This window comes from Porites lutea, chromosome 3 (assembly GCF_958299795.1).
Source record: "Porites lutea chromosome 3, jaPorLute2.1, whole genome shotgun sequence".
In the NCBI taxonomy this organism is placed as follows: domain Eukaryota; kingdom Metazoa; phylum Cnidaria; class Anthozoa; order Scleractinia; family Poritidae; genus Porites; species Porites lutea.
In genome coordinates this window covers 12,064,082-12,078,778 of record NC_133203.1, presented here as the reverse complement: position 1 = coordinate 12,078,778, position 14,697 = coordinate 12,064,082, and the positions used below count along the sequence as shown (strand labels likewise).

At 44.0% G+C, this 14,697-nt stretch overlaps 1 protein-coding gene across 2 annotated transcripts in view; it reads right to left on the bottom strand.

Moving 5' to 3' along the window:
• The window catches only part of LOC140930488 (uncharacterized), a 43,734-nt gene that overhangs the window by 10,389 nt on the left and 18,648 nt on the right, over positions 1-14,697 (bottom strand). For both annotated transcript variants that reach the window (XM_073380200.1, XM_073380202.1), the window contains exons 19-26: positions 13,552-13,698; positions 13,149-13,441; positions 12,353-12,486; positions 11,379-12,062; positions 10,241-10,314; positions 10,061-10,108; positions 4,938-9,185; positions 636-4,829 (exon numbers count right to left, since the gene is read on the bottom strand). In XM_073380200.1, the coding sequence (XP_073236301.1) occupies positions 636-4,829; positions 4,938-9,185; positions 10,061-10,108; positions 10,241-10,314; positions 11,379-12,062; positions 12,353-12,486; positions 13,149-13,441; positions 13,552-13,698 (9,822 nt within the window). The remainder of the gene's footprint in view (positions 1-635; positions 4,830-4,937; positions 9,186-10,060; positions 10,109-10,240; positions 10,315-11,378; positions 12,063-12,352; positions 12,487-13,148; positions 13,442-13,551; positions 13,699-14,697) is intronic.

Sequence of the window (14,697 nt, the reverse complement as noted above, 5' to 3'; positions counted from 1 at the left end):
GACTTGGTCTAACAGTTTGTTTGTTTTTTTGGTAGTGTATTTTAGAAATTTTTATTTATGAATTTCTAGAGTTTACACACAAAAAGAAAAGCTAGAGAGGCTACAAAGGTGTCTGCCTCACAAACAGTCAAAGAAAATGACTGAAGAAGGCAGGTACCAAACATAGTATACCTTGACAAAGACATGTCAGATAATCTAAAAGACAGCCAAGCACTTCTCACAACTTCATGGTGAAGTACAAAATGACATCAGATTAAAATTGTTGGCAACATGTCAGGTTCTTATTCATATGAGAGCCCCCACCCCGCCCATCATAAAACCACGCACTTTCTCCTTGTTATTTGGTGGCCTGATGATGGTTTAAAGAAAAGCAACATCTTTCAAATACTTGTGATCTGATCTCTGGGTGTGTTTCACTATAGAAATTCGGATCATCCTTTCTGCTATACCTCTCACAATGTCTTGAATCATTCTTTTTTACAGAAGCTTCAAATTGTCCATCGTAATGAGTAGTGTTTTCACTAAATAAATGTTGTACACGGTATACGTGGATAAACGGAAAACAAAAATGTTCTTGGTCATGGTATATCAAATAAAAACGAAACAGAGTAAAGAGGAAAAAAAAACAAACTAACCTGGTCATCTCGGTCTTCTTCCTTCCAAGAAGGACTTCGCAGTTTCCGTAAAGATGTCGGCGATAATCCATCCGCTACGACTCCTCCCCGACAATCAACTCCATTAACTGTTGTCACGTTACCGGATCCGACACTCGTTTGACCCACAGATGTAACAGACATATCCGAATGAGACGGCAAGGCCCTGAGCCCTGATTTACAGTCTTGCGTTAGTGACGAACATTCAGAAACAACATGCGCGAAATATTGCTTCAAGCAAGCTTCCGAGCAAAATATGTCCCCTGTACAGTCCCCTGCTTCCACACTAACTCTGTAGATTTTATAATCTGCGTTGTCCTTGGCTGTTTCATTTGAATTCACTGTGTCTAGTCCCTGTACCGTTTCTTCATCGTCTGGTTTACGTTTCATACCAATACCTATTACTAAAACATCACAGTGGCGACAGTACGGACCTTCTGGCCTTTTGACCGAGCATTTTTCCTCGCTAGATGAGAGGTTTACTTGAGAACTTGGAAAAGGTGATTTCTGATAAATATCCGATGAAGTGTGAGCCATAGGAGCTGCTATTGAACTACTGCCGAGTTTGTTAGTAGGTTTTAAGAAACCACTGGAAGGTACAGTATTTCCAGCCGGCTCAATAACAATGTCCGAGCGTCGGGGAGGAGAACAGCCTATCAATGCAGCGACTGACGCCACAGTGTCTGTGACCCTTTGGTCTGATGTTGGCGACAATGTCAATGACACGTGAATATTGTCCAAATCATCAGCATCATTCTCTGCTCTAGGCCCACAGCAAGTAGTCTCACCAAAATGAGTATCCGAAATACTCCTACAGGAATCGTTAAAAGACGGGCATATACCATTTTGTAAGACGTGTTCCACTTTCTCGCGTTTTATTGTCACTGCTGGAAACGTTGGCGAGTCTGTACTGTCACGATGTAATAAAGCTGAGAACTTAGGAGTCTGCATTCTATTGAGTGCATCGGACTCCGGAGATGAAGAAGCAATGTACTGAACTGTTTCAGGTGACGAAGACGAAGAATTACTATTGGATTCTTTACCGTTTGATTCAGACCTTATAAGGAGAAGTTGTTTCCCAGATGATTGTGCGTCAGCGATTCGATCGTTCACAGACGACGCTGCCGAATCGGACAAAGGAGGAGTAGGCATTGATGGAGGAACACTAACGCCCCCTCTCGCAGAATCCAAAACTGCCATGTACCGCGCCCGTTTGGATGGCCGCTCACTATCCGAACCGTGTGCCTTGTTAGAAGCAAGCAGTTCAGCGCGTTCAGAATGCTCAGGCGAAACGTCGCCATTTACAAGAGGCTTTTCATTGGAATCGTTCTTATGCTGATGCACCCCTGGGGAGGGTGGCAGAGACGAGGGTGGGGTCGGCGGATGTCCCAACACAACATCCACCCCAGATATTGGAAACTGTGAATAAAAGTCAACCATTCCATCTATTTTTGCTGAACCAAAGTTTCCTTTCAAAGGACACTGCCCGTTAAAAGGCCTGCTTCCGTACGGATGTGTCAAGGCATGAGTCAAAAGCAACTTGGGTTCGCAGAGAGAAAGAGGAGTCCCCGGCTTGACTTCTTTGTGAGAGTTGTTAACAGTGGAGATCGTCAAGGATATAGCAGTGTTAGCAACTTCTGTTTTCTGCTTGCTCCGGCTGCTGGGATTCATATAAATACGTTGCCGTTTCCTCTGCTCTCTGATCATTTGTTTTTCTATGCGAAGTTGTTGCTGAAGTGCTCGTTTTTTCTTCTGTTGTTCCTCGTACTCGCGCTTCTTTCGCTCGTACTCCTGTCTTTTCAGCTCCTGCCACTGCTTTTTAATGGGGTCTTCCTCCTTTGTAGAGGTTTTCTTCTTTGCTACTGCATCTGATAATCCATGCTGGTTTTTCGGTCGACTCGATTGTTTTGATGCCTTAGCAGGCTTCTCACGCTGAACTGGACGAGCAGAAAGTGTTGCTGTTGGTTCTTGTACTGGATCAGCCGTGTAGTATTTCTTAGTGTCGGAGATTTGATCCACAGTTTCATGTACAGCTTCTGGTACAATACAACTACTCATATTTGTAGCATTTTGCTGAGGAAAAGCTACACATACATCCCTGCCGCTTCCAAAAGGAGCTTCGCCTAGCGTCTGCTGATGGTTTTTACATTCTTGAACAATCAAGTCTTTGCCATTTACGCTATTTAGCAGCTCGTTTACTGAAGGTCCAACACTTGACGTAATAGATACAGGGACGGCACTTTCCGGAGGACGGATGCCTTCGGAGGCAGCACTCCCAATTGACACAGATTCTGTTGTTCCAATACTTTGCTCTAGTTCTCTGTGAGTGCCTTTATTTTCATGAGGTCCTTGATTACCAACTGCATCAAGTGAACCTAATTCTTGCATTGAACCTTCATTCCTAATTGCTACAGTATCCTCGATAACTTCTTGCTTACACTGATCTCTACTTTGATCGCTGACGTTTCTACCATGATCAACCACCTCGATAGCATCTTCTTTAGAATCAATAACAGGAGTAGCAACATCAGGAGTTAGAGATGGTTCGATAGAAGGTGTCAGCAAAATCTCTTTTTTACTTCGCTCTTCGCTTTCAGTTTTACCCATAGACTCGTCACTACATTTCTTTTCTACTTGAGGTGTTTCGCTACACGAAACGTCCGCGAAAAACTTCTGCCGCTCTTTTCTTTTTTCATGCTCCTCAAACAACGGCGAAATGAGACTCTCTTCATGACACTCAAGAGACGCCACAGAGTTAGCCTGAGATCCATTGCCCACAGTTTTATTAGGTGAGAGTAAGCTTCTTTCGAATGGAGTGTCTTCTATAAAATCTCTTTCGTATATCTTGTCCATTTCAGGATCATATTCATTCTCATCCAGCAGTCTTTCCAATTCAGACTGCTTCTCCAGCTCTTTACATGCTTCTTCCTCATTTGCCATGTCTGCAACCATAGACTCCAACCTTTGCAGTGCTTCTAGCCCCGTACCTTTGCATGCCCCTTTACTCTTCTCAGCAGACTCAGACCCCTCTTTTGTAACACCACGCGTGTCACCTGTACTCTCCTTCTCAGCAACATTGAGGTCCTTTTTTGCTTCTCCTTCGGACGGCGCGCCGTAACCAGCCTCAGTGTGCTGCTCCGCTGGAATGTCCTGCTTTGTATTCTCCTGATCTTTGTCGTCTTTACTTCCATCGGGATTCTCTTGTTTTATTGACTCATGACGATCAGCAGGCCCGGTATTAATCTGCACTTGCGGGGACTGGGGAACTCCTGTGCCTTCTGATTTTTCTTGCATTACGTCCCGTGCTAGCGGTGATGGTGTGGCAGCATGCCATGGAGAAACAAGCTCTCGAACAGCAGAACTCGTTTGCTGCTGTTGTAGAGGGTCGACATCTGGAAGTACTGCTTCTTTTGCTTTTTTGCCTCGAGGCTTCCCTGGTTTCCTGGGACCAGGTTTCTTCTTTTCTGTTCCTCGCCCTCTTCCTTTGTTTTCCAAACCTTGAAACTGATCGCTGAAGGGGTTGTTTGCTTCTGCTACATACCGCACGGTTGGTTGCCTCTGATGCATCTGGTTTTGGCCAAATTGCTTAAGATAATCTTCCGGTGTTGGGAATCTCTGAGAAAAGGAACCTTGATCATTTTTTTGTGGATGACCTGGAGGAATTTGCATGTTAGGAGGAAGGGGCACTTGAGGACCCGAGGGCATCTGAGGACCTGTTGTTCCAGGGGGCAAGCCGATTTGCGAATCTGGTCTTGATGGCAGCCCTTGTTGCAGTTCTGACGTGTGTGATAAAGGTCGCGTTGGGTGCGGCATATCCATAGATGTTTGAGCAAGCACACCAGGGTTATCAACTACATTTTGAGTTAATGAAGGTGAAGGTTGTTGCCCGGGATGTTTTCCCTGTTCAACGTACAGCCCTTGCTTTTGTTGCATAAGACGATGCCTTTGCTCCATTTGTTGGTATAACTGTTGCTGAAGCATCTGTTGTTGTAGCTCAAGATCAGGATCAGCTTTTGGTCCTGCTTTCTTGCTTCTCCTCTGCCGTGGTTTAGTCTGTTTTGCTTTGGGAGGGGGCCAGTCCATGCCTGGGTTTGGCGGACCATGGGGAGAAGGCTGAAGTGGCGTGTCTTTACTCTTGCTTCTTCCTCTACCTTGTTTTGGTGTTTCATCAAGAACCTGAAAGCAAGAAAGCCACGACACAGAGAGTCATCAGTTCAGTAAAAGAAAGGGCTAACGTCCGGCAAAAATGGACTATAAGATGGTATATCATCAAAGATATCCTACCTTGTCAGTCAGTGATCCACGAGCTTGCAAAGGATGCTGCATTGCCATCGCCCCTGGTCTCGCAGCGATAACACCAGGCTGGGCTGCTATCTGATGACCTTGAATAACTCCCTGTGGCCACTGTGAACCTAACTGAGGCTGCGAAGCCTGTGGCTGCTGCTGTTGGACAGAATACTGCTGTTGGTTCGGTGCACCTGCGAGCTGCAGTTGATGTTGGATCAGCTGAATCTGTTGCCAGGCCTGGACCATTTGCTGTTGAAGAACTTGTCCTTGGGACTGGACTGTCATAACCTGTGCTGCTAGCACTGGATCCTGCCCTCCTGCCTGGTGCAGTTGTTGTTGCAGTTGTTGGTACTGCTGAACAAGAACCTGCCTTTGCTGTTGCATTTGTAGAAACTGCTGCTGAAATGCTAAGAACTGTTGCTGAACAATGAAATGCTGGGGTTGAGGAGGAGGTACTGGCAATCCCTGGCTAGGTATATGGAGTGCCTGAGCAGGGGCTTGGTTAGTATCATGAATTGTTTCTGCTCCAGATGACAGTTTTGACTCTTGCTGACGCAGCGGTTTTGCGCCCTCACCTTCCTCCAGTTTGTTCTTCTGTATTTCTTCAACGTCTGACCTTGATGTTTGCGCTTCATCGCTACTTTGATTTACTTTCACTGAAGAACTCCTTGTGTTGGCAACTTCTTTGCACCCCATATCAGAGGATGTATCATTTGGAAGGTCATCTCTGCTATTAGAAGGTTCCTTTTCAACAACTTCTTCGTCAACGTGACTATTATCATTCTCTTCAACCTTCGTATGTTCAACATCCTCATCACCTTTTTTCTTACCATTATCGTTACCAATTTCACCGGTTCTTTTACCACATCCCTCTCCAAATGCAGGACCCGGTGAGGAATTCAAGGTTTCTTTTTCTATCCCACTGGTGCCTTTCTTGCTCTCAGCAGTAGCTTCTATGTCATGCCCACCGCTACCTTCATCACTAAGATTATCTTTCTTGCAATGAGATACAGACGCTTCTTCTTCAAAAGTGGCAACAGGAGCCATTGCAGTTGTTGAGTCACTCATGCTCTTCAGGTTGTCTTGGTGTTCCGCAGTATCTGTTTCCGTCTTTTCACATCTTTGGCGTGAGTGATCCTCGGAAGACTGTACATTTTCTTGGGGATCATTAATGGCGTCACTCTGAACTACAGAGCCAGACCTATTAAGTGACTCACCGGAATCATCCTGGGCTTCAACATTACTTTTCGGTGTATCAACCTTTCCTGTTGAAGGACTAGCCTGGGAAGTATTGTTTTGGAGAAGTTCACTTTTTGGTTGTTGCATCATCATCTGTTGCTGTAGTTGCATCTTGTAAAATTGCTGCTGTTGACCCACAAACTGGCCATCAAGTCCGTAAGGGATAATAGGTTTCAAACCAGGCTGAACCATTGGAGTAGGCTGTCTTACAGCAAATCTCTGCTGTGGAACCTCGATGAAGGGAGCTGTAGGGTGGGCACCCCCTACCGCTATTCCTTGCTGTTGCTGAAATTCTTGCAATACCTTGTCATACTGAACCGTTTGTTTGCCTAAGTCTTGGCGCTGTTGTATTCGTCGTTGATATTCAGCAAACAGCTGCTGCTGTGTTACGTCAGACATCTGAGGATGCATCTGCTGGGCAAACTGTTGCATTAACTGAGGGTTGGAAGTGTCCACTTGTATCATCCCTGAAGGCACAACTCCTTGACCATTTGCAGTTGTTAGCTGCTGCTGGATCCAAGCCTGCTGCATCAGCTGCGCGTGCATCTGCATTTGCTGTTGTTTCTGTGCTTGGCGTTGACGATAAAGGAATCGCAACCTTTCTTGATGTTCTTCCTCTGTATCAATTTCAGGCAAATCTTTTGTGTTTGCGACTTGATTAAATCGAGCTCGCACAAATCCTGGCTGAATTGCGGTGCTCTGTTGTTGCTGCTGCTGCTGCTGCTGCTGCTGCTGTTGCTGTTGCAACACTTGTTGTTGTTGAAGCATCTGGAAAAATTGCTGCTGTTGAGCTCGGATGAGTTGTTCCCGCTGCTGTCTCTGAGCCACGTCTTGCTGGGGTTGATGCAGTTGGTTTTCCTGAGACTGGACAGTCATCGGTAGGGCAGGAAGTTGATTTGGTGCTATCTGGATTGGAGGCTGCTGAACAGGTTGAAACGGCATCTGTGAAATTGCAGGTTGTAGATTTGAAGCACTATGTAGTTGCTGAGGTTGCTGAGAAAAAGGTGTAGTTGACTGTGGATGTACATGTGGTGGTGGTGGTGGTGGTGGTGGTGGTACTTGTCCCTGCTGCGAGGGCCACCCTGTGTTGATTTCATAGGCTTGTAACGGTCCTGTTTGTTGTTGCTGCTGTTGGGACGCCGGCAAAGGTGGCGGCGGAGGGGGAGGGGGAGGGGGAGGGGGAGGGGGAGGGGGAGGGGCTGAATGGGGAGCGATAGATTGAGGTGGAAGGAGATCAGCAGCTGCTACCTGTGCCCGAACTTGAGACAGTTCTTGTTGCCAGTGCATCACTGCAATTTGCTGAGAAGACTGCTGAAGGTCCACACTTGGTTGTTGGTGGTGCTGTTCTGAAGAATTCAACGCCACGTCCTGTTGTACTGGATAAGGCAGACCTTGAATCGAATCAGGGATAGAAGGTTGCTGTCCTATTTGCTCATTTTCCCCACCAACCTGTTGACCTTGCATCGATGACTGTGTTACAGGTATCCTCGTAGGGTTACCATGGGACCCAGGTAACCAAGATTGCTGTTTTTCACCTTGAAACGCTAATTGCTCGTGAGAACTGAAGTTGCCATGAGCGACCTGTTCCTGCTCTTGAAGAGATTCTTGAGAGGGCCTTATGTGTTGTTCAATAAGAGCAGTGCCGTTCTGAAGGTTGTTGCAGCCCAAATGATCCCGATTGGCTTCAGGTTGTAGATCTTCACAGCCCCACACACTTTGTCTTGCAGCTTCCTGTGGTTGACGTGCGTGGTCACTAGGTCTTCTTTGTTGTTCCAGTTGGTGGTGACCTTGAGGATGTTCCCAGATAGCTCTATCTGTATGCTGTACTGTTTCTTCTATGGTCTCCTTTTGCCAATTGAATGGTCCCTGATATCGCTGACTAGCATCTGCATTCACTGAACGTAATTCATCTGTGACTGGGGTAGGGATTTCAGGTCTGCAATTACTTTCTCTTGTGTCAATGTCTCCTTCTTTGAACGGTTTATCCCTTTGCCCATCATAATGAGCCAAAAAATCATGTGACGATTCATTTTGAAGTTGTGTGGTAGATGATGCAAGAGCATTAGCATTCGCTCTTGGTGCAGCAGAAAACGAAGATTCAACCGGTAGCACTTGTTGCTGTACGCCTTGAGTGCCTTGAAATGATCTCTCAGAGTTTTCTCCGTGAAGACCTAGGTTGGAAACTGTTGGATCAGCATGTCGTTGTCCCTTTGACGCCTGACAGGAAGCTCGCTTGCTACCCTTTGGTAAACGTTTTTTCTTCTGCTCATCAGTTCCTTTAGTGCCTTTTGCCTGCTGTTGTTTCCGGAGCTCCTGTCTTAGCAGGGTGTTTTCCTGTTGCTGTTGCTGTTGTTGACGCTGCTGCTCCAAAGCTCTCCTTTGCTGGAGAATTTTCCACTGGCGTTCTTGTTCCTGTTGAATTCGTAGCCGTTGCTTTCTGAGTTCCTTTTCCCTCTCCTTCTCCTCCTTAGTTTTTTTACCTTTGGAACTGACGGTTTTTCCTCCCTGGGGATGGTTCACTGCAGCTGCTGGATGGCTTAGTGCGATCTGTGAATGGCTCAACACTTGACCATGGGTAGGGGTTGGTGTTGTGGGGGTGGTAGGTGTCATGGCTCCAGGAGTGCCTGGAGTCACCGGAGTAGTTGACCTTGCTGGTGTGGTAGGTGTGAGTGGCACAGGCATAACAGAAGTAACTGGAAACAGGGAGCCGTCTGCATTTGTTTGCATGGGTACATACTGCTCGTATTGATGGCTTTGACGTGGGTCTTGTGAGTGGTGGGGTACCTGCTGTAGCATTTGTTGTGAGAGCTCCTGCGACTGCTGCATTTGCTGCGGTACCTGCTGCACTTGCTGTTGTGTCGGTTGTGTTTGCTGCAGCTCCTGTTGTGGCAGCTGAGTCTGCTGCTGCTCTTGTGAAGGAAGTTGTTGTTGCTGATGCTGCTGAGGGTTATTTTGAGCTGGCTTCTGTCCTTCTGCTTTTGAGTTTTCATCATTTCTTGCAATTAACTGGGAAAGAAAAGACAACTAGGTCAACAAATCTGCCGTGCTAAAAAACATCAAACTGCCTTTGAAGTCGCTATAAAACCTATTGAATTACAATTCTTCAAACACCGATCTAGCCAGCTAGCTTTTCACCACAAAGAATTACCAAGGAGTCCATATGTAAAACATAATTCGAACTAAAATAAACGAACAAGTAATTTTGTGACATTTCAATGGCGCCAATAAAAAGAACTAGGTATCGATATTAAAAAAGGCATGGATGTCAGTTCGTGGAATTACTAAGAAAGCTTAAGACCAGACGGACGGTACGATAGCAACACAATTTCCAATACAGCGAAATAATGTAAGTGGTGTACCACATTTTAGGCACATATTCATCCAACAATACTGCTGCAACTCTTGCAAGAATACACTTGATCTTACCTTGGAGAGAACGTATGATTTTGCAACATTGTCAAAGCCTTGCTCACCTTTTACTATAGTTTATCACCCACGTTCGATGTATTAAAATTCATTGCGGGACAATGGAGTGCTGAAAAAATTGCAATTTTGTCCCTAAAGCCTCCGTGTCAAGTTAGAATTTTAATATATCGAACGTGGGCTATTTGCAAACTATTAACGGAAAATGTATACAGAATCACTGACATGATTTTAGCAGCCTCTAATGGCATGATGTCTAAACAAATGTTGGATGTGTCATTTCAAAAATTTTAACCTTTTCTTCACCATCCGAATGTCTTTACCTTTTAAGCCGTAGCCTGTACACAGACGTTGGTCTGTGAACAGGCTATTTACGCCGAGAACAACAATTTAACAAGAAACCCTACAAACAGGTCGGTAACTTGTTCTTTATTGTTCGTTGAATTAGTAATATTTACCTTTTTCCCCTGATCTTTTAACCGCACACGGTTGTCTCTTGCCTTCAGCTAAAAAAAAAATATTAAAAAAAGAAATGCTTAATGGACCAAACATACTGTCAGTATGGTATCATCAACTCTTGCTACTGCTAACTTAGCACAAGAGAACAAACTCTAACTGTTTGGGTTAAGTAACCTTACCCGATAAGGATCCCTTTGCTCCACTGACAACTTTCTCCACAATCTTGCGATAGCTCTGTATCTGTTAGCCCATTCTTAAATAACAAGTTTCAACATCAGTTAATCTGGTGAAATAGCCAAGTAACTTGATTGACACTAACTCCACTGCAATAACCTCTTAAAGAACATCAAACTAATACGCGTACTTGTATAGGTACTCTGGGTGCTCATTTCATATTAAGGACCACAGGTATAGGTAGGGTTGGGAGGAGGGGTGGTGGCTGGCTGAAGGTGGGGCACGGCTTAGACCTTTATGCCCAAAGAGTGATAAACACTATATTTCTCCTTGTTACAACAATGTACTACAAAAATAAGTAGTCAGATAGTTAAGGAAAAGATCACACAAGGTTAACAACTTCTCCCCACCACGTCTAAAGGAATGCCTCGGGGCAACAAATAAGAATGTAAATTTTGACATAAGGTTTAAAAGGGTAAACAAAACATCACTGGTTTTGTCAGTTAAATACATCTGCACATACAGATACATACGATTGTTTTCTATGCACGTCACAAGGGCCAGGGGAGTTAAATTTGTAAAACCTTGGACCATGGTTTATTTCAGACACATTATCATCTTATTACAGCTTCTTTACCCAAGAAAATTACTATACTGCAGGCCTAAGGGCTGTGGGCTCACAGGATCTAACAGGATCCACTTTCAGTAAATAATACAGGGAAAATATCTTTTTTTATCCTAAAACTTTGTGCCTCATTCGGAAACCTTCACTTTTCCACAACATCATCTTTTAGGTGAAAATGATCGCTCCTACTGAGACAGTCAAAGTTGGGGATATTCCACAACAGTCCAACTAGTCTTGAAACACTGTTACGGGCATAATTGGTCACATTTATTTGCACAACTACAGCAGTATCACAAAAACTGGAATCAAGGTCAAACATGAGTCTTCTGCTCCTTGTGATCACGTACAAAGTTACATGAAGAACTGATTGTTACAGCTTTGCACACAACACACATTCAGGACTAATGACCTCAGAGTTACCATTTTAATGCTACATTTCAGTGAGCTACAAAGACACTGACATTATGTGTACACTAACTATGGTCACATTTGTTTCCTACCAATTTCCACTGACTTACCAGGATACTCTTGCTTCAAGTTGGTATGTTCAAGGTTAGCGTATAGAACTGGTGATATAGTTGCCATGGCCCCAAGCTTCTCATCCTCTTCCCATTTCTGCTGTTGTTTTAGCGGGTCTGTTCTAGGACTGGGCGGTCTGCGTCGTTCCCTTGGTAAGTCATCCAGGTCACCTGGTCTTGGAAAGGTACTGCTTTGGCCAAATCCAACAACAGAACTGGGAAAGCCATCAATTTGATTGTGTGTTGCAGGTTGATATCCTGGCCCTCCAGGAACACCTTGGAAATGGGCAGAACCAGTATTGTAGGCATGATTGGTGACACCTTGGCCATAGGCAGCCACAGGGTGTTGACCAGACTGAAGACCTACACCATGGTGTGCTACAGTAGAGTTAGAAACTGAAGGTGCAAACTGTTCTTGGTTGCTCACCACAACACTGTCATTTATGTCAGTATCCAAAAAATTAAACACTCTGTTTGTCATCTCTCTTTCTATACCAGCAAAAATTTCTTCAACCTCTTGGCCATCAACATGAGGCAGTATGTCTCCAGTGTCCAGAATATCCAGGTCATTTCCCTGGGGCCGGGTTTGTGTTTGATTCCAAGTAGATGCTGCCGCTGCTGGAACTACATGTTGTTGGGAAGTAGCTGTTGATGGCAGAGGTTGGGAGGTTGTATGAGAAAGTCCTGTGACAGATGAGATAAGAAAGCAGATCAACCTACTCTAGCATCAAAGCAATTGTTAGCTCAAATTAAAAGAAACCCAACAGTAACAATTATCCTACAGAAAGTAAATAGCTTGAACCCAGAAGATATGACATAAGTAAATTGAATATGATCTCCAAATGAGAGTAGCCGCGGATTGCATTGTTGCTTACAGTTATGGTAAAAGACATGAAAAGAGTGACAAATCACAGCAACAAAGAGGTCCTGTAGGCTGCTGAAAAAAAAGACAGAAAAGGATAAGCAACACAAACCTCTGGTTGCTGCAGAGTGAGAATCATTCTGTGTTGCTGGTGGTAGATCATCCGTCAACATATCCAGTGAGCTGTACAGTGCATCAGGATTAGGAACCTCTTCAGGCAAATTAAGGGCATGAGATGGAGACCAGCTGTAAACAATACATACAAGATTGTATGCATAACAAGTTTCTCTTAATTTCCATAACAACATTCACTGAAAGTAAGAATTGCCCAGGATCATAAAAAGCTTTTTAATCAAATAAAGAGTGATCCTTGCAGTTGTGAACGCAATTTATGCAATTGCGTAAGAAGCCTGAAAAAAATACAGGACTTCAATGGGATTTCAACCTCTGACCTTGTGACACCGGTGCGATGTTCTAACCAACTGAGCTATGAAGCCACTGATGTTGAGTTTCATAGCTCAGTTGGTTAGAGCATCGCACCAGTATCATGAGGTCACAGATTCAAATCCTGTTTAAGTCCTGAATTTTCTTCAGGGTTCTTCTGCAATTGCATAAATTGTGTTCAAAACTGGGAGGATCATTCTTCATTTGATTTTGTTTCTGCAGGTCTCATGTACATCTATCAAATAGCTTTTTGACCATGGAAATATTAAAAATAACTCACCAGAAAAAAATTCCTATGTGAAATTTATCAATCAATGGCTACTAACACACTGATGGCATCTGCTGGCTTATTACAGCCATCATATAAGCACAAAAATAACTATGCCCACATGTGAAATAGATGTATGGACACCTTAACTTCAAGAGAGTGCTTTATAAAAGCCAATTAATTACAACATTCTCACATCTCATGTTCACTTAAGCCCAAGCTTGTATGTTGTTTCTGTGGCGCTGTAGAGTGACTACTGGTTCTCTGGTATCCTGGCTGATAAAGTGTCTGTTGCTGCTCTTCACTAGTCACCAGTGGATATGGGACTTGGCCTGAGTTGCCTTGTTGCTCTTGGTGCACAAAGCCCTGTCTTGGTGCAAATGGGTCTTTATTTGTCCCTTGATCAGGGGTAAGCACTGCTTTGCCACTAGGCTTCACTCTCTTATCTTTGCCTAATGTGTCCAACAAGTCTTTGCCAAAAAAAGCCTCCTTAAACAAGCAAAAACAGTTGAATTGAGAAAGGAATATTTCTCATAACATGCTCTGAGATGAATGTAAAGTGATGAATGGAATTCTCTAACTTCATGAAAGTAGATTACCTGCATCCACTTAGGATATGCATCTTGCAGACCATTTTCATCACTACTGTCAGCTGCCCAGCTGTCATTACTGCCAAGATTAAATGAGGCCTCTAAGTGGTTGAAAGAAGGCTGTTTGGTTGGACTGTTTAATCCACTTGTAAATGACTGATGAAAAGAAAACAAAGCATTTGAATTGGGCCATTTTATAGTTTTTATAGTTATAATTCCAGATATAAACAAGGCTGGAGTTGATCTTGCTTTGATACAAACATTCCTGCTTTCTTGTGTAAACTATGTTGTTCTTATGCTAAGTACAATTTTTCAAGCATAATTTCCATAAGAAAACAAAGTAGATTTACATCAAAACAAGGCCAAGATCAGCCTCACATTCCCTCAAAGGCTAGGGTACAAACCCACAACTATAAAATAGCCTGTGAACAGGCCTTGGGTCGAGTGGGGAACTGGCGAGAGGGAAAACCGGGAAGGGCTGAACAACACCCTTTGGGACCACTGTTCCACGGCACCCACTGTACACCAGATTCTGATGCAAGCTCCTATTGGCCAGAACACTGACTGTTGACAGGTTTGATTGACATCACCTTTTTGGTTGGCAATAGCACGCGATTTGAATAATTGCTTGTAAACAGGTTGCTTCAGTTTAAGCAGCAATTCATTCTTCGAAATTTGGAACTGTGATTCACTATCTGATAGAATTTTTAAAACATCCTGCAATAAACACTAACAAGTGTGACAAAACATGGCCGGAAACCACCACATTCACAGACAAAAGAAAATCGCTTTTAGTTATTCAGTCTATCCAGGAGGCACTTTGGAGAAAATTGAACAATCTTAAACCCTTATTTAGCCACAATGAAGAGCTTTTCTTGCATCAGAGGGCAAATCATGCCAACTGGAAACAATAACTGCAGAAAATCAATATGTGTGTCACGACTTCTCAGTTTGAAACAAGCGCCAAAATCACATTTGCTCAGACAACACATAGAACCTTTCAGAAACAAAATTCATTGGAACAAGCAGCATTTTGGCCTGAGGTGAAAGTGCCTAGCGACCTTGCCTAGTCCCTAGGCCTCATTATTCTGCGCAGCCCAAGTGTTTCTGGTCACGCGATCCAAGGGAAAATTTGAGGCCTAAACAAAAATCTTC